We start from the raw sequence: 24719 nt of genomic DNA on the forward strand, positions 1-24719 counted from the left end.
GAAAAATTAAGACAAATGATACTGCATCCTTGCCACAAACTGCAGCTTGTACAAAATTCACTTTAGTTATTATACTGTGAATACGTGTACTAAACCTCCTCTGTGTATGCACAATTTATGTTGAATGCAACATGAATCATTTTAATAGACCAAGCAAAAAGTCCCCAAAGTCAATTTTCAAATTATGAACCTTGGAATAGAATATAACAACAATGAACAACAAATAGTTCAGCTTTTATTCTGAACTATAAATGAACTGTTAAAGGCACAGTATACTCATTCAGAAAACCACTTCCATCCCATCAGTGCCATGGCTGAAAAGCGTAACAGAAATATTTTTAAAGGTTGGCTCTAAATTTTCTTTTTCCTGCATCTTGTTAAGAGGGACACTTAGGAAAGCTGACGTAAGGAAGATTTTAACAGTATTGTGAGACTTGAATGACTTTTGTTAGATTCTCTATGTCTCTAGTCTGCCATATAACCTTGAGAAATTATCTTGCAAGTCTGCTTTTGACTTCATCCATTGAGATATTTTGTTTGTTTATTTTGGGGATGTGCTGTCTGTTTGCACAGTGTATGGCACAGTGGAGACTTGATCATATTTAAGGTTCTTAATGCTTTGAAATTCAGGAATGCATTCAGAATTACTGCTTAAAACTGGCTTGGCTGCACACTGCTCATCTCGGAACAAAGCTTTCTTGCTGCATGGTTTTGCTTTGTTCCTTGTAACCAGGCTACAGCAGAGGTTATAACAGATGGACACAGATCTCTTACAGGTTCGTAAACAAATAAAATTCAAGTGAAAGGAAGAAAGACTATCTGAGTATCGTCTAAAACCTAGACCTAAAGGGTCAGGCTAGTTGTCCGTGTAGAGAGAGGTGGCAATCTCCACAGGTGACAGAATGGTGGTGTTGGCACACGTTAATGTTTATGCCCTTTCTGATTTCAACAAGAGAAGTTTTGTGAAGAAATTTTAAGGAACAGGCTGACCTGTCGATATCTGGGACTAGTTCTTGTATTTTGCATTCTTGCTTTGCTAAGCGCATCACTTTAGTATGTAGATTTCCACAGTCTTTGTTTAAACTCTGAAAGAGTCTAAAATTCTTAAGCACCTAAATTTTTGGGAAAAAAAAATCCATGGTAACTTAAATGCTTGTTTTTGTCTGTATTTAGAATTGCCTTAGTCCTGCTACAGCTGAATACACAAACCCTACTGAGCTGGACATGTAAGGCATGTTTTGTTCATCTGAGCCTTAGTTGGTGAATGCTCATAGATATTGCCTACTGGATCAGGATTCATACCAGATTTTGCCAAGAGATAATGTAGCTGTATCTTCTCTTGTTTTTATCCATTTTAATCAGAGTTCTGCATCCTCCATTTTAGAGGTGAATGTTTTAAGCACAGGGAATTTGCTTTTGAAGTAATATTCTCCCTGTTCCTTTACCTGAAGCAGTTAACTGTTCATCCAGCTAGAGAGGCTGAAGGACTATGCCAGTCATCTGGGGTCAAGGAAGTGATGTTCTAGACCTGGCTCTAGCAAGGAGCAGAAAAGTCTGCAGCTGTGGTAGTCACCATGCAGGGGTTTGGAAAGGAACTCCTGTTTCTTGTGTCCATCTTTGCACTTGCCCAAGTGAAAGTATACAAGAATCCCTGCAGTTTTGATGGAGGCCATGAATACAAGCTAAATTCTCCAACTGAGATCACCTTAAACCAGCAACCTGAAATAGTTAGTTTTTGCATGGGCAGATGGGGCTAAAATGCCTTACAGAAGAGTCTTTTCTATAAGGTTTTCAGAGAGGTAGGATTGGTATCTCATCAAGTGAGTATGACAATGAACAGACCTGTGTTCTCTGACCTGCTTCTTTTTCTGTCGAGTTTAAGGGTGTTTGCCAAGTTTTTAGTTCTATATCGTTACGCCTTTCAAATATCGTGAGGTACTTTGTCCAAAGGGCAGGCGGCAAAAATGGGTAATTAGTGCGTTTCGCTGGGCTGAGCAGAGTACTCGGGCAGCTGTGGAGGAGATTGGATGGTATTTATGAATGAATGTCATTATTTTGACAGGATGATGAATTAACATTTCTGGCTTTGGAGCCTAATTTTGAGCAGTTTCATGTGGTCTGGTCAGTGCTGGGTCCTGCAGCTTGTGGCAACTTGGAAACATCATGTAGCCTGGAAACAAAGGTCAGCAAACAGAACTGAAAAAATGGTCTGCTGGAAGGGACTCGATTCTGGTCTTGACTGCATCTGTTATTCTCCACTGCTTGTGTTATAACGACATTTCTGTTTGGTTTCTTGAGCTTAAAAAATATTTACTTATTTAAAGCAAATAATTTAACTTGTTAACTGCAACACCCTTCTCCCCACCCCTTTCTAAAGGAAAGATGAAAATTTCAGTTGACTTTGGTTCCTGTCAATTTTAATGGGAACTGAATGCACTAATAAACCCTTCAAAAGTTTATAGGGGTCAGATATGCAAAGCTATTTATCTTTAAAGATGAAAATTGGTACTTGTTCAAACTTGCTAAATTAAGAAAGCAACCAGATCTGAAAAGGTATTCTGTGCTTTACAATGCTGATGGTTACTTAGTGGAACTATTTTGTTAAAAAACTAAATTAAAACCAAATGCTTGCAAGTGCTAAAAGCTGTCCAGATGACTGACTTATACATACTCATTGCCTCATCTCCTTCTCCTTCACTGATACCTTTTTGACTGCTGATTACTTAGTACAAAATTTTGTTTAAAAGACAGCACTCCTATAATCAACTAAATCCATGGATTATTAAATAAGTAAAATTATCTTATTATTAAAGTGTTTTCATTTTCTTTTCCTTGCCTCTGTCCTACTAAAAGTTCCTATTTAATCAAAGTCTTATAAATAAAAACTTTCTCTGCCTTATCATCTTGCCATATCCTTTACAGAAGGGCCTCAGAGAATTAGTGAGTTGTGCCTTGAAGTGCTGTATTGTACCGCAGGCAATTCGCTGTATTCTGTAAATGGTCAAATTTACTGTCTAGATTAGAAGACAGAATGAGGTAGAAGAAAAAGGACCTCGAGAATTGTGCTGAATGGCTCTATAGGCAGAGAGAAAAAGGCTATTTTCAGTTAACTTTAAGTCATGCAGTTAAAAATAGAACTGGCAGTGGTTGTAGGCTTTTCAAGCTACTGTATGTGAGAAAAAATAGTCTAATTCAGAAGTTCACAGCCATTGTGTATCCCTGTCAGTTCTGAAGACTTTTTGTAAGGTACATCACGCCCGTGAAACTTTTAGTTGAAAAAATTGCCAGGACAACAGAGTTCTGTAAACCCTTTACCGTAGCGTGTGGAGCACACCATAGGAACCATGGGTTTAATGTGCAAAACTGCATAGAGCTCTGACCGCTTTTAGCGTTACACTGTATATGGAGATCATTGTTGCAAAACCATAGAACTAATTTGTTTTATTAAAAATTAACTTTCTTTCTAATTTCTAGAGAAAGATTTTGTCTTTGCATTTGGAATGAGTCTTCGCAACTTATACTTTTTGCCAATTGCATTTTTTGAAAGATATCACTAATATAACCCTCTCTGTGAGGAAAACTATAATAACTTTCTGTCATTTTACACTTCTAGAGCAAAAGGTTTAAAACTTGTTCTAGATTTCTTTGTTTGGTAGGTTTGTTTCTTACTTTATTTGGATATGTCTTCAGAAGTTCCCCAAGAAATTTATACCACCAGAAGAATAAAAAATCACAAGCCTATAATTTGTGATTTCGTATTTTATTCCTCAGTCTGGTAGGAGAAACCACAATATTGCCATGGGGTTTTCATGGCTGAATAATTATGTCTAAATGGTACTTGATGGATTTCAGTAGGACTGTGTTCAAGCTGCTTATGTGTATCCTATTGCAGGATGTTGAGCTAAATTTATAGCTATGCAAATTGTGGTGTTCATAAATTACCCCAGAACGTGTTCTGTATCTTAACTGTATGTACTTTCACTAGCTATGCCTGACTGACAAGTAGCGTGACCGAAAACAAGTAGATCTGTAGAGTGAAACCATTGCTGGTGAATACCCAACATCCACCTTGTATTTACTGCAGGAGTTTTAGTTTGAACTGTCGGGGGTTTGGTCCATGGACTGAACAGCCACGAGTGATTGAAGAGCATTAGGAAGAGCATTTTCCCATACAGTTTCACCTGAAAGGAGTCCAGTGTGTATGTTCTAGGACTCATTGCACAAGGTCAACAAAGCAAGATGAGTGAGATGATCGAGAGTTTCACTTTAGAAGTTCCTGATCAGAAATAAGATAACGTTGATGCACCTACAACCTGTCCTTCTCATATGAAACCAAACTGGTTAGGATGCAAACTTCATATTGATCCAAATGGTAGAGATGCAGCTATGTCTTACTGTACTGCAGGATACTCATGGATCATAGGACAGGATTCCAAACAAATGCTCATGACAGTAAAAGTAAATACTGTCATGACAATACTATGCTGTGTTGGCACTTACAAATATGTCTTAGAAACTAATGTGATAAGTTGTATGCACTTGATAAAAACGTTTGTCAGGAAATTTGCCACATTTATTTTTTTCATTTATTAGCCCTGAGACACTTTCAAAGTTCTAAATGACTTTAAGCAGCTGTCATATGTGAGAGGCATTCCTGAAAAGTTGTTTATTTTTTCTCCTATCCTTAGACGTTTTCCCTATGGCATATTTCCCCATATTGGAATCTGCCAAAAAACAGAATAGTTTAGATTAATCTCTAAACCAAAATCTATTTTTTTGATCATAAAGGAGGTAATCCATTATCTCATGGTCTTGCAAGGCAGAACAATTTTATGCAGTTGAAGAAGCAAGTTTCCTACTTACTAAACCAATTCTGTTAATTTTAAGGTGTATAGACAAAAAATACTGGGTGACTTTTGGTGGTTTTGTTGCTTCCTTTTTTACTCCTATTTTTTACATTTATTGTATTAATTGTGTGTCAGTGGTCCATAGAGGTCTGACCAAGATCACTGCTGTATTGTATCATGCGCTATGCTAAATTGCAAGAGACAGCCTCAGCATCCAAGAAGGTAAAATCTAGATTGATGAAGAGCAAATATGGATAAGCAATATAGCCAAGACTAAATCACTAGGAAGACTGGAGAAAGGGCCAGAGATGAACTGCGGTTTTATCTAGACCATGATCTACTTGTTCTACTCTCAGATGCATATGACGGTATCTTTACTGCTGAAGAGATGAGGAAATAGATCTTACTGCACAAATCCAGCAAAATATTCTGAAAATTCTTTTTTTTTTTTTTTTTTTTTTGTAGAGTATGCTATTAAAAACTTAAAATTATGCAAGAGTGTAGAAAGATTTATGTTTGGTAGGAGTAACCTAAATAACACGTCTGTAAATTTGTTATTCTTAAATAGTACAGTTATCCCTACATAATGCCAGAAAAATCCTCTATTTCTTAGCAACATGTATTTTCTCTGTTTTATGATATATTATGTGGCTTTTTAGTGTAATGGCATTTTTAGCTCTTATTAGATATAATTTATATGTTGCCGTATAGAAAATTTGTTTCATAATTCATTAATTATTTACTGTTGCTTGACCTTACAGTATATGAAAAGACCTATCCCATAACTGTAATTTCAATTCTCTCTAGTGTGAAATCAATCATATTCCACATCTTTTATATTATTTAGAATGCGAACGATGAAATTTTCTTGTGCATTTCTCCTCGGTTACTAGGGAATTTCAAACTTTGTGTGCGTAGGAAATACGAGCTCTGCAGACCTGGATGGACGACTGATCGTATTGCAAAAAGTGTAAAAATGTTTGGAACGGAAGAGCTATCCCTGCTTCTCAGTGCACCTGGTGGCTGATACTCGAGAAAGGCAGTCTGGTGCTGTTAAAAACTAGCAGTGTTGCATACAAACTTACTTCATAGATGAGTAAGATTTAGGTATATACATAACTACTATTAATTCCTTTATATCTCTACAGCTTCCTACCCCAATTAATTATGCTAATGTTATTAAAGACCAAGTTTGATGTGTCCAGTTTTTAAAGCTGGTGAGAATTACTGGGCAATTGGATAGCCACATAGTTCTTTTATATACCCTGTGCTACATGAGTGATACATGCCATATTTATATTTACAGTTCAAAACCATTTTATGAATATAATAAGAAATAATCAACTATATTCAGGAAAATGATACTGAACTACGGTTTGAGATTGCTTTGAGAGGAAACAGTTGCTTTTAAAAATACAGGGGTACGTAAGAGGAGGAATCAATGCATTTAAGATTTGGAGGATAGTTTTTTTTTCTGAAATACAGCAGTGAAAGCATTCTCTGAAACTAAATGGAGTTTTGAAATGATATTTTGAATAAATAAGATGCATTTATGAAGCAAATTATATTTGTACTGCAGCCTGCATAAGCAGAGAAAAAGCAAAACTTTTGTCTTTGCCAAAAATAAATACTACCTCCATTAATAACTATTAATAATTCCTCCTCCTGCCCGCATGTTTGCATGTTTGTCTCCCCCCAGTCCCATAAGGCAGGTTATCAACAAAATACTGTTTTTTTTGTCACCTTTATTTTGATAGATAAAGGTTAAATGTCATGTGTTCATAAACGTGTCCAGATTGCAGTACTGCATTTTATGCACATTCCTGACTATGTTAAAAATCTATAATTGTATTAAGCAAAAGCCATTCCAGCCATTGACATGTACAGCTTTATGGAAATCAGATGTAATTAGTATTTAATTTACTTAAATAACATATGCTTTTTTAAGATAGATTTTCCTGATACACAAGCGTGGTTAGAAAAAAATACTGAGGATATGTATGTAATATTATACAAGGAAAGAAGACTAATTTTTCTGAGATGTACAGTATGTGGATGCAGTTTGGGAAGAAAAAACTAAAATTAGAAGTATAATGCTATTTTTCTAAGCCACATTTGCTAAATGCAGGCTTTTGCAAGGTCAGCAGTTATAGTGGAGTTGAGTAGAAATGGCTTCAGTGGCTTTAACTTTACCAGTGCCCTTGATGAGGTGCAGAGTTGTCAGTATTCTCGTAAAATTCCTCAGTGATGGCTTCTTCTGTTCTCTTTATTTCCTTAAGTGAACATCTGTCTAATTGTTCACCTCCATTGCTTTAGTGCTTTCCTCATGCTTTCTCTGTTTCCAGACAATAAACTTTATTTTCTTCATAAGAATTCAGTCTACGCAAGGGTATTAGGCAGCTTGTTTGCACCTTTTAATTTCTGGAAGTTTTCCAGAAGGGCTTTTTGCTGTAGTTCCAATGGGTTCATCAGTGAATCATGTAACATAATGCAGCATTGTGTTTGGGTTTTTATCAGTTACCTTCTGTTTATAAACATCTGCTTGGAAATTTTCTTTTTGAATTTTTTTAGTATGTTTTACATTTTTGCATGTGGCAAATGGTAAGATATACAGTAGCTGCTATTTTTTCAGGTGTTCAGGTAGGTACAGCTAGCATTTAACTTAAATATGGGAAAAGCCTATGTTATTTGCCTAAAAAGCAAAATTTTAAGATAGATTATGTGCCTATTATTTAACTGTATAACAGTATGTTAACTTAAAAATAATTGAATGACTACCTAAAAAAGTGGCATTAACACTTACGGTTGCAGAGCTGCAAAAGTCTTTCTGTCAAGTACAGACAGTATTACTCTCAGACTTAGCATGATGATTCTCTTAATGTTCAGTTATTTGTGTTCAGTTTTGATTTTTTTATTAGGGGGAAAGGGAATGGTTTAGTTTTTTTTTCCCTTGCTTTCCCCCATTGATCTGCTTATAAAGCATTTGTATCTGTCTTATGCACCTATTCTTCCAGCAGATACTTTAGCTGAAAGTAGATTTGTGTCGTGCTTTCCTTGCTGCTCCACTTGGTGTAGTGGCAGCCCTTCCTTGTTTTGTATGTACAAATGCTGTAAGAATATGATCTATAAGATATATGCTCTGTCCTTGTCATTATATTGTTTATTGGCAATTTGTATTTAAGAAATTATATAGAAAATGTAAGTTTTTAATGGTAACTGAAAATCAACTCTCCCACTGTACTGCTGTGTGAGACTTTTTTTTCTGAAGTCCTCCTGTTATCTATATATCAAAATTGGATCTGAAAAATCATATATTTAGTAAAAGAAAATTTCAGAGCTTTTCATATTGAAGGTGCTTACAAATGAGACACTTAATTTTTGTTTTAATTCATATTTACTCTAAAGCCAATTTAAACTTTCTTAATTATCCGAACAGCACGATATGGCCTTATGACCCCTCCTGTGTGTGTCTGAATGCAATCAGTTTTATGCATCTGTAAAATACGTGGTCTAGACTTTGATCTCACATTTTTAGACAACCCTGGAATGACATTAGATTTATAACGGTGTGTTTGGTTTTATATCTCTTTTGTTGATTACAAGTAGAACAATATGATTCCTGAAATGGGTCACGTTTTCACACGGATTTAATTTCAGCTTTTGTTTTCGCATCTGGTTATTTTGTTCATATTATTTTTGTAACACAATTTTTATACAGACAGAAAACACAGGAAAAACTTGTTCTTTTTGTCATCACAAATCAGGTGGCTTAATGCCAGGTGGCCGTACTCTAGTACTGTTCAGATGTGCCTGAAATTTTCTTGTGCATGCAGAAAGACTTAATACTTTTCTTCAAAGTATGTATTGGGTATATCAAGTGACTATTAAGAGCCTGATCCTGCCAACCCTTATTTGGACAAGAAATCTTTACTAATGTGATTCAGTCCATTCGTTTCACTTTCCAAAATTACATACGTAAAAATGTGACCTGAAATGCATTGTTCCCCCTACCCTAGGGGATGTGAACAGTTGTGGAAACAGAAGAAATAATTTCTCTATGCAGTTATTTTTTGATGATGCTGTCCTCTAAGATACCTATGTTATACTGTTTAAACCTAGCAGGTTATAAACCATAAACTGCTGATTAAAATATCCTAATTAACTGATTATTCAGTTCTTTAATTTCTGTGTTTGTCTTGTATTTATTCCTGTGTTGAAGCCTCCTAGAATCACTCATGTTTAAAGAAGCAATGCCTTTTGAAGGTATACATATTTGTATTTTTGTAGTAGTAAGAGGAGGAAAAGGACTACACCTTAAATCTGTTGGCAAGCTTTGTACTTCCTAATAGCTGCAATGCATTTTTGGACCTGCAGACGTCACTATTCTGCCAATTAATTGTGCTATGCTAAATGTTCATATAGCACTGTGACCACATTTAAAAATGTATGTTGCTTACATCTAGCAATTATAGCAGTTTGTTTTTAATTGGAAATAATTTTATCAGATTTATTTTAATATTCTTCATTTTCAGTATTCCATTAAAGGAAATACTGGGCTTTCCTTTTAACTTGTATAAGCCATGGCCAAAGACTGTCTTTAATTATTAGTTATTGTTGTTTCAATACAGATTTATGATCTATTTATTTTGTGTCATATAACATACCATTCTTAAGCCACATTTTTTCAATTTGAACATAGCTTCCAGGAGGGCGAGCTGCCCAGAACATCAGTGATCTCAGTTATTACTTTGTGTCATATATAATCTTGTTTTTTCCTGCAACAAATAAATCTTTGGGCCTCCCTGCAAAAAACATTTGTGGTTACAGTATAATAAAAATAAACCGTTTGTCGTGACTGCAGCTGACATTTATCAGCCTATTTGTGGGTGCTCTTTCTCTCTCCGTATAATACGGAACATAATTTGTCACTTTGTAAATACATTCCAGCCTAAATCCCTGCCAGCATCTGTTAGTGTTTGAAGGATTAATGCACTGCACAGTGCATGTCTGCACTTTCAGGCAACAACATATCTTATGATTATGGATCATGAGAGAACAGGGAAAAAGGGTTCATTTTGTGTTTACTTGAACGTAGTTGCCCTTTTGACCATCATGCTTTTCTTGTCTTGCTTGTCATCTGTACTGAGGACGCTAGCTTCTTCTGTATGCATAAGATCTATTTCTGAAATCGTGCTGCAAAATTTTATTTATTAGTGTATGAGTAGCTATACCTGTAAGTTAACATTTAAAATCTTTTTTTGCTAATTAATAATGATAATGTTTTATTGCAGTGGTGATGATCCTTTTTAATATCTATTTAGAAATACTCATTCTTCCTGCAGCCTCTACCATTTCAAAAAAAAATCCATTTACTTCTATGCTGCATATTTCTCAGCAAAGAATTAACTAGGTTTGTTTAATCTTAAAAATTTCAAACTGAGCAACTTTTTTAAAGGATACAAAGTCTATAGTTTCTAAATTAGCAAAATGCTGTTAGCTTTTGCTGGCTTTTTTAAAAATACATTCTGCTATCGGTTCAAATCTTTTAGAATGAAAAGAATTGAAAGCATTTGAATAACAGGCTCTCCATACAGTGAAAATCCTGTTGCGTATTCCCAGGCTCACACTATTGTCCTGTAAACAAGAAGATATGTTTATTGAAACAGTAAACCATATGCATATAATATATTGCCAAGATTATTTGAGATTCCCCAATATAAATTTAAATGAGCTTTTGATGAATGGGGGTTTGGAGATGGAGAAAAATGACCTATATCCAGGGAAAGAAAAAGTTCAGCTAAAAAGTAGGCTCCCAAGTAAATACCAGCAGTTCATGTACATTGAGCTAAACAAATTCCTACGGCCAAAACCGATGGTACAGCCTTTTTGGTTTAAAAAAAAAAAATATATATATATATAGTCATTGAAGCAGATGTGTAGTGTATGCAATGAACAGTGTGCATATAGGAACAGACAGACATATTTGGAGCCTGCAAATTTAAGTATTTTGAAATGATGGTCTAGTAAATTGTGTGTGTGTGTGTGTGTGTGTTTTTCTCTTCTCTCTGGCTAAGGAATAAATAATTTAAGAAATTACCTGAGGAGGCTGATTTCTCTTATTCTCATTTTAAGCATGATTTAGGATTGCTATGGTATAATTTACTTTTCTAAAGATAGTAGTTTCAAAAAGAAATGCAGATTTTTTTTCTTTTTTTCTTCCCCTTCATAATTGTCTTCTGAACACATTGCAGGCTGTAATTTTTGGAGATATCTACCTGTTTTAGAAGTAAACTAACTTAAGGATTGTGAAATAACATAGCATTCTAGCATTCTTCATAGTAGTGGTATTCATTTCTGACTATTTAGAAAAAAAATGAGATAGAGAAATTGAGTGACCACAGTGAAGTGGATAAGTATATTTTGTATTTCTTTATATGTGAAGACATTTACTAACAGAAACACACAAGCAGTTTTAAAATATTGGTGATCTAAAATAACTGATGACCTCGGAAAGCATTTCCATGTCCAACTCAAATACAGAAAATGTAACTCGTTAGTGATATAGCTATATTTGTGTTATAAAATTTTAACTACAGATAAATTAAGAAGCTGGAAGGAGGGAAAATATTGTCGTGAACAGTGGTTTGTTTAAAAGTGAGGACCAAATACCTCGTTGGTCTCAGAAATTGGATTACCTCATACCGGGTTTTTTTATTCCTTCTGGCCTTCAAAGTGTGAACTGCTCATTTGTTGTCTTTACGCCTGCTCATTGGCCAAAGGAGGGTCTGTATTTCTCTGCTGCTTTTATGACCTGCTTAAGCTTAGTAGGATAATCTGTGATTCATGTCTTTATCCTAGAGTATCATGGGTGGGGAATTGCCATAGGAAGTTGAGGACAGTGGGTTGGAGAACAGGCCTGAGACAGCTTCATGGCTTCAAGTTTTCCTAAAGCAGTCGCTTGTTCCTCCAAGTTGTAGAGGTTGCCACAGAAAGTGTGTTCTCTGTCAAATATCGGTAAATGTTCTGGAGAAGGGTTACAGAAAAAGGAAAATAATGATAATCCATTTTTCATGATAAAGTGTTGGTTCAAGAATGATCAGTAATCCTAACCATTTGGAGTCTGATTTTGACTCATTAGGTCGTTATTCACTTTACTTGGATGAAGGCAACCCATACAAACCATTTTTGTGAAGAAAATGAGAATCTAGTTACTTGAAACAGGAAGGACCTAGGCTGTGTAAAAGTGGGTTTGGGGAAAGCTCGCTCGGAGCATGAAACTACTCAGCAAAATTGAGCAAGGTGAAACTGGACATGTAAACTCTGTCCATGATAATGCGTACATTGGAAGTACCGATAAAATACCAATAGTTGCGTTATTTTAAAATCTATAAACTGGTAGGGTTAAAGTCCTTGTATCTGTGTTGCAGAAACTGTAGGATTGCAGATATTGAAAACAAGCTATTTCATTTATGATTCTTGAAGTTTCTTTAGAAGTTGATGTGAGAGATGAAAGATGTGGATTGAACTCTGTTACACAAACAAATAACACTTCAAATGTAGACTGCAAAAAGAAGTGTTCCTTGAAGCTGCTGTAAAACTTGTTGAAACTGAATTGTGTTTTTTTGAGCTTTCTGCTGTGCAAGGGAGTGGTACTGAATATTTAACAAAGACAGCCGTTCTAACTGTTGAAATCTGAATTAAATATCAGTATAATGAAAATAAAGGTAAAACAAGAAAGTTGGAAAAGTAGAGGAGCTAAATATTACTAAATAATTTCCTTTCTAGTGAAAGAAAAATCCTTTTTGTCTCAAATTTTCATAAAGAATCACGATCCCAGTTATTCCCTTGAGTTAATAATAATATGTAATATGTAGGACATTGTTTTGTCATGTGTACCATGTTTTCATGTGTTAACTAGTGAAAATTTGGAAAGTACTGCATGGAGTTTACTGATACAAGGGGAAAAACAGAAAAAAAAATGGAAAAATGACTGTAAAATTGTTCTACCCCAATGTCTTCTAGTGGAATTTATTAAATTATCTCAAAAACAAAAGAAAAAAGAAAAGGTTATTAAAGCATCTGGTATGTATTCTAGGTTACTCTTAAAGCAGTGTGATTCATTTGTCCCATTCTTTTCCACAAGTAGTAGCTTCGTAGCATTCAAAGCACACAACAGTATGAAGCTAGCATTACATAAATACAGTTTTGCATGAAGTACCAAATGTTGAATACATTAGAGACAATAATATTTACAGTCCTAATCCTGAGTGAAAGCCTTTCTCCTTATTATGTTTCTCCATAAATAGTGCATAGCACTGACTATTGAGTGTCATAAGCCATGTGTCAAATTGTCAGAGCTGCTTCTAATACATCCTTTACTTTGTTCTCAACATGGAAATATGGGTTTATTTGGGCATTGCTTGTCATATCCTGAGTTTTGATTATTTGTTTACTTTCCCCATTTTAATGTAATTCTACAGACTTTTCATCAGTTTTAATGTTAAATTCTTTTTTTCTTAAGATTATCTGTTTTTTACTCTGCATCTATCAGAAATATTTGCATTCCAAGACATTGTCATCAAGATTGTTCTTTATCAAAGTGTTTTTTCCAAGTTGTTATATTTTCAGTCCCTCAGTTGTGTTTTTACTGTTGTGCTATGTATTCTGCTTTTAGAAAAGGCCTTTTAAATATCTAAGATATACACGCTATACCTTTTGAAAGTAAAATTATACAGTAAACCAGTCTGTGTCCACTACGTTACAGTTTAAGTAGGTCCTCAAAAGATGTCTGGTACTCGCATAAGATAAGGGACTGCAGCATATTTATTAAGAGCCTTCAATTCTGTATAAAACTAGAGCAGTCAGAAGTAATGGTGTCTGCTGAAAGATTCTTTATCATATGAATTTACTTTTAGTCATCTATTATTTATTTCAACTATTTTATATGCCATTATAATAAATATTATGACAGAGAAAGCTTTTATGCTTCAACTTATTGTACTGCTCTTCACTTCCTTGCAATCCTTCAGGAAAATGTAGCTGTGCTTTACCTATATTTAACGTAAATCATCACTTACATTTGAATGAAAAATTCACTATGAAAAAAGACTCCTTCAATACCAAGACACAAATGCACAATCATGTTTACTGCCAAACTACTCTACCATGCAGTGTTCATTTTTAAACAGTTTTTAAGCTGTAAAGTGAATACACTGCATATAGTGAAATTGCTTGCTTTCTGGAGGTTTTTCACTTTCTTGTTAGTTTCTGGCTCAATAAGCATTTTTCTAGCATGTGTGCAAAATATTACCAATTACATTTAAGCATTTTTAATAGTTTTGCTCCACATGGAAAGCAGCTTACGTACCAAAATATACAAACTGCTTTCTGGTGCTATTTCTGTTTAGAGCAATGAAAATGAAAGTCACCTAGAAATATTGATAAAGTGCTGTTAGAGCTGAGTATAAAACCATCAAACGAGATGAACATTTTTCTTTGCATCTTTTCAAAATTTTATTGGATCGTGTTTGGAAAAGAGCTTGTTACGAACTAGAGGATGGCACGTGTTTGGCTGTTTCTTCAGCGGCAGGATTTTGGTGACTAGACGTTGTTAGCCGGGAGCTGCTCTTCGGACGACAGGAAATGCAAATAGCTCTCATCCCCAGAGCACTTCTTCAGTTGCTCGTGGTTGACCATGTCCATGAGGCTCGGTGCGCCTGCCGTAGCCCGTCGTGTCCGTTTTGCTTTTGGTCAGCTTGCTGTAACTGAAAATGAAGTAGTAGAGGGAGCATTAATATCGTTTATTGTTACCATTTAAAAAATTCTGCAGTTTTCTGCTTCAGTGTGTTGATACCGCTATAGAAATGTTAAGCTCCAGTCTCTCTTGTGTTTGGGGAAGTGACAAGTCCCATTTAAGATTTCGCAGCATAAAATGAGGCATAATTCAGTACTGAAAATATGTGAAGCGAAATGGTGAGAGACATCAGCATAATAAAATTATGACACATTAGATCAGGATTTGCAGCATACCATTAACAATCAGTTCTGACTGTGAATTACAATTACAGTTTTGATGCCTTTTAGCAAAAATGTTTTCCTTTTGGGTTTTATTTTTTATATACTTGTCACTGGTAATATCCTTACATTGATAGGAAGCTGCCTTGCAAACATGTTGCCTTATTCATAGATTTTTTTTTTTAATTATTATTTATTTACTTGTGACTTAGAAGAAGAAAAGCGTGGAAAAGATTTGGAGTGAGAAGGGGTTGGTGCTGACGGCCCATCCCCTGCTCAAACTGCAGGGGGAGCAGGAAGTGGCGAAACACAGAGTATCTCTGTGGAGCACGAAGGGCTTGACCCTCGGTTTGCAAGGGAGATCTGAGACGGAAAAGTTGTGGCACTTGCCCAAGGCACAGTGTATAAATTTATTGGTTCCTCAGTTACTGTTTGGAGAAAACTCTTGTGCCTGTTATTTTGCCGGCCTTTTCAAACCTGTGTGGCAAGGTCTGATCCGAGTGGACTGGGTGTTGCGTGCTCCGGTTCCTCCGTGAGGGAGTAGAGCAAATGTTGTCGCTTGTGCTCAAGATGCATCTTGTGTATTTATGAAGGAGACAGAGACACGTTTAGCATCAGCTTTTTCATAAACAAAGAGAAAATATTGAGAAGAAAACTTTTAATTTGCTATTTGCCTCTGCTGACCTATTTGATAGAAAAGATACTAAACCCACTGGCAGCGAGGGGGAGGCAGAAGATGGAAGAGGTACATGTAGGAAAGGGAAGGCATCACAAGACTGAGATTTGATGTGGAAACAGTGAAATAAATAACTGACAGGAGAGACTAATGCTGCAGAACCCAGTACACCTATGAAGGTGTACCTTTAAGGTAAACTTCTTATTAAACCAAGCATGCAAGGTAAGGCAAGCTCAGTACATTTGTGCCTTGCACATTGTGACCATGGTCCTGAACATTTTGAAGTCAGCTGTGTGGAGTTAAGTTGTCAGGAGCAATCACTATCTCATAGGCATAAGTAAATACCCATTTTGTATTGTGCTCACTTCTTGTGCACGATTACTTCCCCTCCTTGCTTTTTTTTTTTTTGTTTCTTTTTTCAGGTCTTGAGCTTGTTGAACTTCTTACCCAATGTCATCTTTATCTTCTTCTGTAACTACATGGGTATCAAAGCTAAAAGGAAAAAAAAAAAAAAAAGAAAATAGTATTAAATTGTTTGTGATGCATTATTTTACTGGCTAAAGAAAATGGAGTATAATTGGAATAGTGATCTCATTTCTTTGAATTGATAAAGAAGATAACTATAGTATTAGTTTGCTTTTGCTAACAGCCAACCATTTTTGCTTTTCAGTAATTTATTTATGATTTTTAAATCTCTAGTTTTTACATCTTTAACATATTCATCCACCAAGCCAGACCTTTTTTTTTCTTTTTAATTGCTGAAAGTATTTTGGAGGCATCACTTTTTTTTTTTTTTTTTTTTTTCCTTTTGGCCTTGAAGTACCAAAGCTTTTTTTTTCCATTCTTGGAATTGGTAGCAGAAATGTGAAAGCTGACACCAAGAGTAAAAGCATTACCTGAGTGGTAATAAACCCTGTGGACCTAAATCGGTGTCCCCAAGAGGACAGTAACCAGCAGCTTTTGCTTTAGTCTGTTGAACTACTCTTTTTTTTTTTTTCCTGTTTATTGCTAAGGGGTTTTTTTTTGAACCTCCCGATGCCCTTGTGTTTGTAGCTTGCTTGTCCTTTTCCCCTTGGAAAAGTCAGTAAAATGTTTCAGCTGAGGAGAACAGAAGTACAATAAACCAGCTCTGCACACTACATCTCTGTTAGGTAAACAGCTTTGGACTGCAGAGCTGAAGAGAAGTTGTTACGGAGCACTGTTGCGTAAACTAGCCTTTCTGAAGTCTCTGACCTTCAGACAGAAGAAAATATTTATGTTGGGCCAAAGTAAATCCCGATGCTCTACAGATGTGCATCTTGTAAGGGTTAAAAGAGTGTTCCTTAAGAAACAAAAAAGGTAGGTTTAGCCCTTTCAGACACCATCAGTTGATATTTCCTGATGGGCATTGAACCTGTCCAATTTTTAGTTGCATGTATTGTGGTGTTCTGTTAAGACTGGCTGGCGTAGAAAGAAAAGAATTTGAGTGACATTTTGTTTAATCACAACCTATAATGCAATTGTAGTGGGCAGGATGGATGTTAGAGAAATAAAAAGGAGATGCAGGAATAAAAACATCAAATGCGATGAAACAAGGGGATCGTTAAGTGGCTGAATTTGAGAGAGAAGGGAGCACTTCTTGTGGTCTTCTCTGCTGATGCTTGCGCTGCTTCCTTTTGGTCTCTCCAGGAACGCCTGCTGTCTGTCTTGGTAATCCCAGTCCGTCCCATTGCAGTGTGGTGCTCACAAAGCTGCGATTGCCTGACCTCCAGTGCTGCCTGTGACTGCCCAGTACTGCTCTGTCGGCTGCATTTTTTTCTTTCCTTTTCCTCTAGCAGTGCTAACATCCAGTCTAAAACATTGCAGTTCTACAGAGTCTTATGTAGCGTGTTGGAATTGCATGAAGTATCCTTCTAATTTTTTTTTTCCTGGATGAGCTAAGCAGATTGGATTGAAAGAAGACATAAATAGTGTTACATAATTTATGTAGACAAATTTAGGTTTGGGGAGAGAGCAGGGCACTTACAAGCTTCCTTTAAGTGCCAGAGAGTTTACATGGTGTTGGGCAGCAGTGACTCTAAAGGTGAGGACAAGTATAGGTTGTATGTAATTCCTTAGAGGTTGTGTGACTTGTATGTTGTAATGTTTGGTGTTTTGCAGAGGAGCATAGATGTCTTAAAGTATAGCTTCTGAGGAAGAGCTGAAGAGAACTGTTGACTCAGACAGCGGGTGCTGCAGTGCCGAGAGGCAACGTATTTGTGCAGTCGCAGGCAGACAAGAGCCGCTTCAAAACTGGCTTGAAAGAGCCATAGTCCACTGTGTACTGGCTGGCTCTCTGCTTCGGTTTGCAATGAAAATAGCCTTTTGGTTCATTTTGTTCCAAGATTTGGAGTGTAAGCATTTTGGAGGATCTGCAGACAGGGATCTTCAAGCTGAGCATACTGAGAAGTGTTGGTTGGGTGGTGCTTCAGCTTCACCCTTCCAGGGTACCATGTCTCTGTGGGATTGCACATCCTCTTCTAGCTGAAAAGTTGGCTTTAAGAGCATAAGCAATTTTTTAGAGGACTTTTGCCCAGTTAAACTTACATTGCATGAAAAACCGTGTAGGCTAATAGATGTTTTCTATACTCATATCATAGTTCTTACATATCAGCTGCTATGAATAGTAGCTTGTTTTAGAATGAATATGATTTCAGCTGATTTTTAAATAATATTTACCGAGTATTTTTCTACTAGTGTAGTATTTAAAAAATGCATGCATTAAGAATAATATTTTTTATTTCACGAGTTACGTACAAGTTTCCCTGGCTAAACGGAAGGAAAAAGATATATTAATCTTAAAACTAGCTTGTGTTATGTAAAGCTGTGCATTGCACAGTGTATGTTTTTTAGCAGAACTACGAAGTTACAATGCTACTTTTGGCACTGAATGTTGTGCTCGTCCAGTCTTTTTGATGATTTGTATTCGCTGTGGGCTTATAATGTTAAACAAGGGAATCAGACATGTTAACATAACACACTTTCTGTAATGTGATACTGTGAACTAAACTTGCTATTATTTATCTTTATTTTTCTCTTGTTCCAGCATAAAGCCAAGGTGGAAGCAATGACCTTAGACCTTGCTTCTCTTCACAGTGTGCAGTGCTTTGCTGAAGCATTCAAGTCCAAGAATGTGTAAGTACTCAGAGAAGATTACATATCGTAATTTCTTGTTATTTTAATGTCTTAATCAGCTGAGCAAAACTGCCAGAATTTACCATAGCTGGACTGCTCAGAAGCTACAGTAGATGAATAAGCTTTTCTCAGGAATTGCTTTTTTATGTACGTATTTTTACATAAATTGAAGACTATTTTTAATCTTAAAATAATTATTTCTGATTATAATCTCTGATTATTTCTTGTGTAGCCCCACCTTTAATAGGGACATTAGTACCCCTGGTGGCTACTGAAAAAGGCCAAAGCTAAACTATCAAAAGCAGCCTAGATAACTTTATCAGTTTACCAGTGGTTTGAAAAATGCCTGGATTCACAGCCCTGTCTCTGGAATAGTTTGTAATTAAAAAAAAAAAAAAAAAAATGTGGGGGAGAAGTAATGGCACCACTTAACAATTGGCCACTTTATATTGAAAGATTTTACTCTTTCCAAATGTTCTGTTTAATTTAGCTTGAAAAGAACAATGAATCACTAAAATGAAGAAATGATTTGGACTCTTTAAGTGCCAACTCTTGGCAATAAATTCCGCACTTCGTGCTTTGTCCACAGTTGGACCCATTGTATCTGATTTTTGTGACTATTCAAACTTAGTAGATTTTTTTCTTGCAAATATTTCTGTAACACATATATTTCATACTATACTTCTCAAGAAAATAAAGCCTCTTAGACAGCTTTGAAAATATATTGTAGAAGGGAAAATATATAAAGAAAAGAATGATTTTTCACTTTTGAAATACTGCCAAAACTAAATCTCATATGGATAGACAGATGACATTTTAGTACTTACAGGTCTTTTGGATTCAAGGAATTGTCAAAACCGAGTCCTAACACCCATTCCTTTACTGTTCAAAATCTTTGGTAACTATATGTGCGTGTATATATATATTTTGCCATATAGCATCTTCATATAGTAAAACTTTCTTGAAATATTAAGACAAATGCTTGCAGCATTGCTGCTTTATTACTAACTCAATGTTATAATATGAGAACAGACAAGTATTTTAATTCTGCTTCTTCATGCTTTTTGGTATGCTACGTTTATTTAAAAATAGGATATGGTACAGCTTAAAGTTAAAACACCCCTCTTCCAAATGTACCTCTTAACTTGATTTATGTGTTTCAAGTCATATCATGGTCTTCCTCTTGAGTCCATTTAGCATGCATTTTGTAAATCATTAGAAGTAAACAATCAAATTTTGCTGAAGAAATTAGCAAATGAAAATGTTTCATTGAATGACTCTTAGAAAACAAGATACAGAAAACATAGAATAAGTAAATTCTGTTTTACTTTTGTTGTACGTTATTTTACCAATGTATGTCTGCTTAGCTGCATTATGTTCGCGGTAGTGAATAAGTTTTATTAATGTTTCACTTGCTGGATTTTGAAAAATGTAGTAGGCAATATTTTTAGCCTCTGTCTTGCTTTCAGGTATTTGTGTCTTGAGTCTGTGCTTGTGTATGTGTGTCTGGCAGGACTTCTTGAAGCATTACAGGAAAGTTTAAGGTCTGTATCTATTGTGAGGCTTGTGGGATTTTGACCAAAATGAATTTCCAGCTATATTTTCTTTAAACTCTGAGGTTGGATGGAAGCCAGGTCCCACACACTGCCTATAGCAGTAAATCTTTTATCTGCTAAAGATACAGAAGAGTTACCTTACAATCATCTGCAGTCTTGGCAGGACTATGGACTAGAATATCTACTAGGTCTTTCTAGCTCTAATTTTCCTTTTTTTTTTCTTTTTTTCCTTTCTTTTCTTCTTTTTCTCTTTTTTTTCTCTTTTTTTCTTTTTTCTTTTTTTTCTCTTTTTTTCTTTTTTCTCTTTTTTTTCTCTTTTTTTCTTTTTTCTTTTTTTTTTCTTTTTTTTCTCTTTTTTTCTTTTTTCTCTTTTTTTTCTCTTTTTTTCTTTTTTCTCTTTTTTTTCTCTTTTTTTCTTTTTTCTTTTCTTTTTCTCTTTTTTCTTTTTTCTTTTCTTTTTCTCTTTTTTCTTTTTTCTTTTTCTCTTTTTTCTCTTTTTTCTTTTTTCTTTTTCTCTTTTTTCTCTTTTTTCTTTTTTCTTTTTCTCTTTTTTCTCTTTTTTCTTTTTTCTTTTTCTCTTTTTTCTCTTTTTTCTTTTTTCTTTTTCTCTTTTTTCTCTTTTTTCTTTTCTCTTTTTCTCTTTTTTCTCTTTTTTCTTTTCTCTTTTTCTCTTTTTTCTCTTTTCTTTTCTCTTTTTCTCTTTTTTCTCTTTTTTCTTTTCTCTTTTTCTCTTTTTTCTCTTTTTTCTTTTCTCTTTTTTCTCTTTTTTCTTTTCTCTTTTTCTCTTTTTTCTCTTTTTTCTTTTCTCTTTTTCTCTTTTTTCTCTTTTTTCTTTTCTCTTTTTCTCTTTTTTCTCTTTTTTCTTTTCTCTTTTTTCTTTTTTCTCTTTTTTTTCTCTTTTTCTCTTTTTTCTCTTTTTTCTTTTCTCTTTTTCTCTTTTTTCTCTTTTTTCTTTTTTCTTTTTCTCTTTTTTCTCTTTTTTCTTTTCTCCTTTTCTCTTTTTTCTCTTTTTTCTTTTTTCTTTTTCTCTTTTTTCTCTTTTTTCTTTTCTCTTTTTCTCTTTTTTCTCTTTTTTCTTTTCTCTTTTTTCTCTTTTTTCTCTTTTTTCTTTTCTCTTTTTTCTCTTCTTTCTCTTTTTTCTTTTCTCTTTTTTCTCTTCTTTCTCTTTTTTCTTTTCTCTTTTTTCTCTTCTTTCTCTTCTTTCTCTGTATGTCTGGATAAGGTCAAAAAGCAATTATACAGCAATAGTGTGTTGTTAGTGCAATGCCAGCTCTGTATGTCTTCTGGCTCTAACATACACTAACTACTTTTGTCTCTTTATTTGTTTTGCACTAGTGTCTAGAGGCTTTTGTCGGATTCCTTTGCATTAATAGCTTTATGAGCAATAGGAAGAAATCTTATGCATTCAATAACAGATGGAGTCTTGTTCTGTATGCTTTGGCAAGTCTGTAAGTGGGTAGCCTGGCTTTCATAGGGGTTCAGTATCTTTGATTTGAGGTATGCCTTGATCAATGGATGCATTTTCCCCACTCAGTGTGCTAGCTGTAAGTCATGTCAATGAACACAAGAGATACTGTAATGTCAGTACATAGTTTTCATACTTAAAAAAATATTTTTTCATACTTAAAAAATATTCCTAATCATTTAACAACGAAGTAGTAGGAAAAAAGAATAACAAAGCTTTTTTTTTTTTTTTTTTTTTTTTTTTTTCCCTAAACAAAATGATTAGTTGAGTTTTATAGAACTTGGTTTCTGGGAGAAAAATGCAGTAATTTTAAAATATGAAGGTGAAATTTTATACACGCACACACTTCTTAATACAAGTCTATGTATCTATTTCTAGATGCTAGGTGAAGAGGCTTTGTGATGAGCATCTTAAACTTCTGGATGTAGACAATTTTCTTGTCTAACTTCCCCAATCCACTATTGCTTCCTGGATGCTTTGGTGTTCTCCAGAATCTGTTGGTCTTTGTGGCCTAATAATTGAAACTTTATAAAACAGAAAGTAGATTTGCTTGTGTATTGAAATTCTGCTATTCCGAGACACTTTGTAGCTCTAGATAATATTTTTGATAGCAGCTATGTACTCGTAGTCATATATCTGGGAGCAAGTTCTTGCCTAACTGACAGGAATTTCAAAGAGTCTTAAAGGACAGTGTGTTTCACAGATCGTTTTCTGGATGAGAAAATTAAAATGCAGCTACTCCAGAAAAAGACCTTAAAATTCATATGCTTAATATATCAAAATGTATCGTAGCCTTGGGGTGGAAGTGGGGGGAATAGAATTGCCAAAGTGATAAATCTGCAGTGATCCAATAACTTGCAGAGAGAGAAATACCTTCTGGAACACATCTGAGAATCTGAGAGATTCTGGAAACTACTTGAAGAGCGAAGAACTTGGCATCCTTTGCTCAGCAGGAGTTTAACAGGGGCTGGTTACGTGAAGAGAACAAACGATGCAACAGAGAGTATTGAGACACCTTTTGAAACATAAAAAACACGAGGAAAGAGTTGCTCTGGACAGAAACATTTAATACAAATTGGAGCACTACTTAATATTTAAGAGCTAAGAGGGCTTTCCTCTTTGAAGGTAAAAATGAGATGATTCATCTTCAAGTTATCATGCTTCTAAGACAGTTGGTAGGAACCTCTTATTCCTTTTTGGATTTGTTAGATGTTGTAGCCTTTCCCACAAATACGATTTGGACTCACTATTTTCAGTGGTATGCACATGGTAAATTATGCAATATTCCTGTAAATATAGGAAAATCCTTCATCCTCACAGAAAAAAAAAGTGTTATTTTGTTTGCATTATCTTTTTTCTCTTTATGAAACTTTTCTTTTATCCATGTAGTCTCAAATGAAGCTTTGGGAGATAATGTTTTGTAGATTGTCTTAGATCCTGGAGTTTTGTGATCACAGCAAAGCCTCAACTTTTCTCAAGCAGAACAGTGTTCTTCAGTTTTTCTAGTTGCTACAGTTAGAACAGTTCTGTGGACAAAATAAGCTAAATACAGTTATTGAAGCTGGGTCTCCTGAGGTCTTCTGACAGAATAAAACAATATTGCTGGGAAATGTCTGATCTGTCCCTTACTTCATTGCAGTGTTGTAGCACAACCTGAACCACAAATGAGAAATACATAGAATACCAGTCCAACTTCATAAAAGATAGGACTGAAGGATTCATAGAGCCAGTTCTTTACATAAAGCCAGTTTGTAGAGTTATAATAGCGATAGTAATAGTGACTAATTTTAGGCTTACTTACGGTTTGAAGTGCTACACTGTTGTTTCTCCGATTGATTGGGTGATTTCTAGTACTGCTGTAGTTACCCTGTCGCGTTGGCTGGACATATTTTTCCCACTTGAACTGCAGTGGGTGACTTGGTAGGAAAAGAGGTCTAAAGACACCTAAATGCCTAAACTTGTTACTTTTTTTAGATTCCCCTAGCCTAGTCTTCGCTTTGCTAGTTTCCAGCCCAGGCAGTTGATTGAATGTCTGTGTTACGGAAAATCAAATGAATAATCTGTTTATAAATGAGGATTTGGCATTAGCTGATTTTATTTGTGCAACTAGAAGAGCCAGACCATCTAATCTTTCATATTAGGCTTTTGGAACTGAAAAATATTGAATTGAATCTCTTCTTCACTGAGCGGGCAAACTGTGAGGAATTACCATTGGTATTAACCCTCCTGTATAGACGGAATGACTGCCCTCCTCTGCCTGTATGCAACGTAACATTTAAATCCAGTCTCTTTCAGTGTTTCATAGCTCTGGATCTGTGGGATTTGGTAGTTGTGTAGGAGTGTGGATTTGTGGATCTGGTACTTTGGTATTTATTTGTAGTATATGGTATAGTGTGTGTGTGTGTGTATATATATATATAGAGAGAGAATATACTTTGTGCATACATATATTTTTACATTATGTATATAATATATATGGAGAGAGCTAGAGAGGGAAAGAAGAATACTTTATATAGTATTTGCCAACAGTTACTACTAAGACTTTATCAGTTCAGACTGGTAGCAACTCTTCACAGTTATACAGGACGTCCACATGTAGGTTTTAGCTGCAGTTACTTTTCTATACTTTCGAACAGTATATCTTTGTGGTAAGAAAGGGCATGTGCTAACAGTTTATTAATTTATGCTATGTATAGAAATATAGAAAAGACAGAAGTTATGAATTATGATTCTCCATTTGGAATGTTAGTCTCTTATTATTTCCCTAACCAGACCAAAATGGAGAGGGCTAGATTTTTAGTTAGCCTCCTTAACTGAGGCCTCAGTCTATGAGTACATTCATTTTTCATGCTGCAAGCAGAAGCACTGTGAAACCTTGTGGGTACAATTAAGATTTGAGAACCTGCTGCAAGTTCACCCCAGAACAATATTTCTCCTTGTGTGCTGGATTTTCATGTATTATAACTGACATATTGCATGCTTGTTAAATTGTTTTGAATTCTAATTTA

At 35.1% G+C, this 24719-nt stretch overlaps 1 protein-coding gene across 2 annotated transcripts in view; it reads left to right on the plus strand.

Moving 5' to 3' along the window:
• WWOX (WW domain containing oxidoreductase) overlaps positions 1 to 24719 on the plus strand; it is a 496680-nt gene that overhangs the window by 91809 nt on the left and 380152 nt on the right. For both annotated transcript variants that reach the window (XM_062586320.1, XM_062586321.1), the window contains exon 6: positions 18602 to 18690. In XM_062586320.1, coding sequence (XP_062442304.1) covers positions 18602 to 18690 — 89 coding nt within the window. The remainder of the gene's footprint in view (positions 1 to 18601; positions 18691 to 24719) is intronic.

Source organism: Rhea pennata, chromosome 13 (assembly GCF_028389875.1).
Source record: "Rhea pennata isolate bPtePen1 chromosome 13, bPtePen1.pri, whole genome shotgun sequence".
NCBI classification, from domain to species: domain Eukaryota; kingdom Metazoa; phylum Chordata; class Aves; order Rheiformes; family Rheidae; genus Rhea; species Rhea pennata.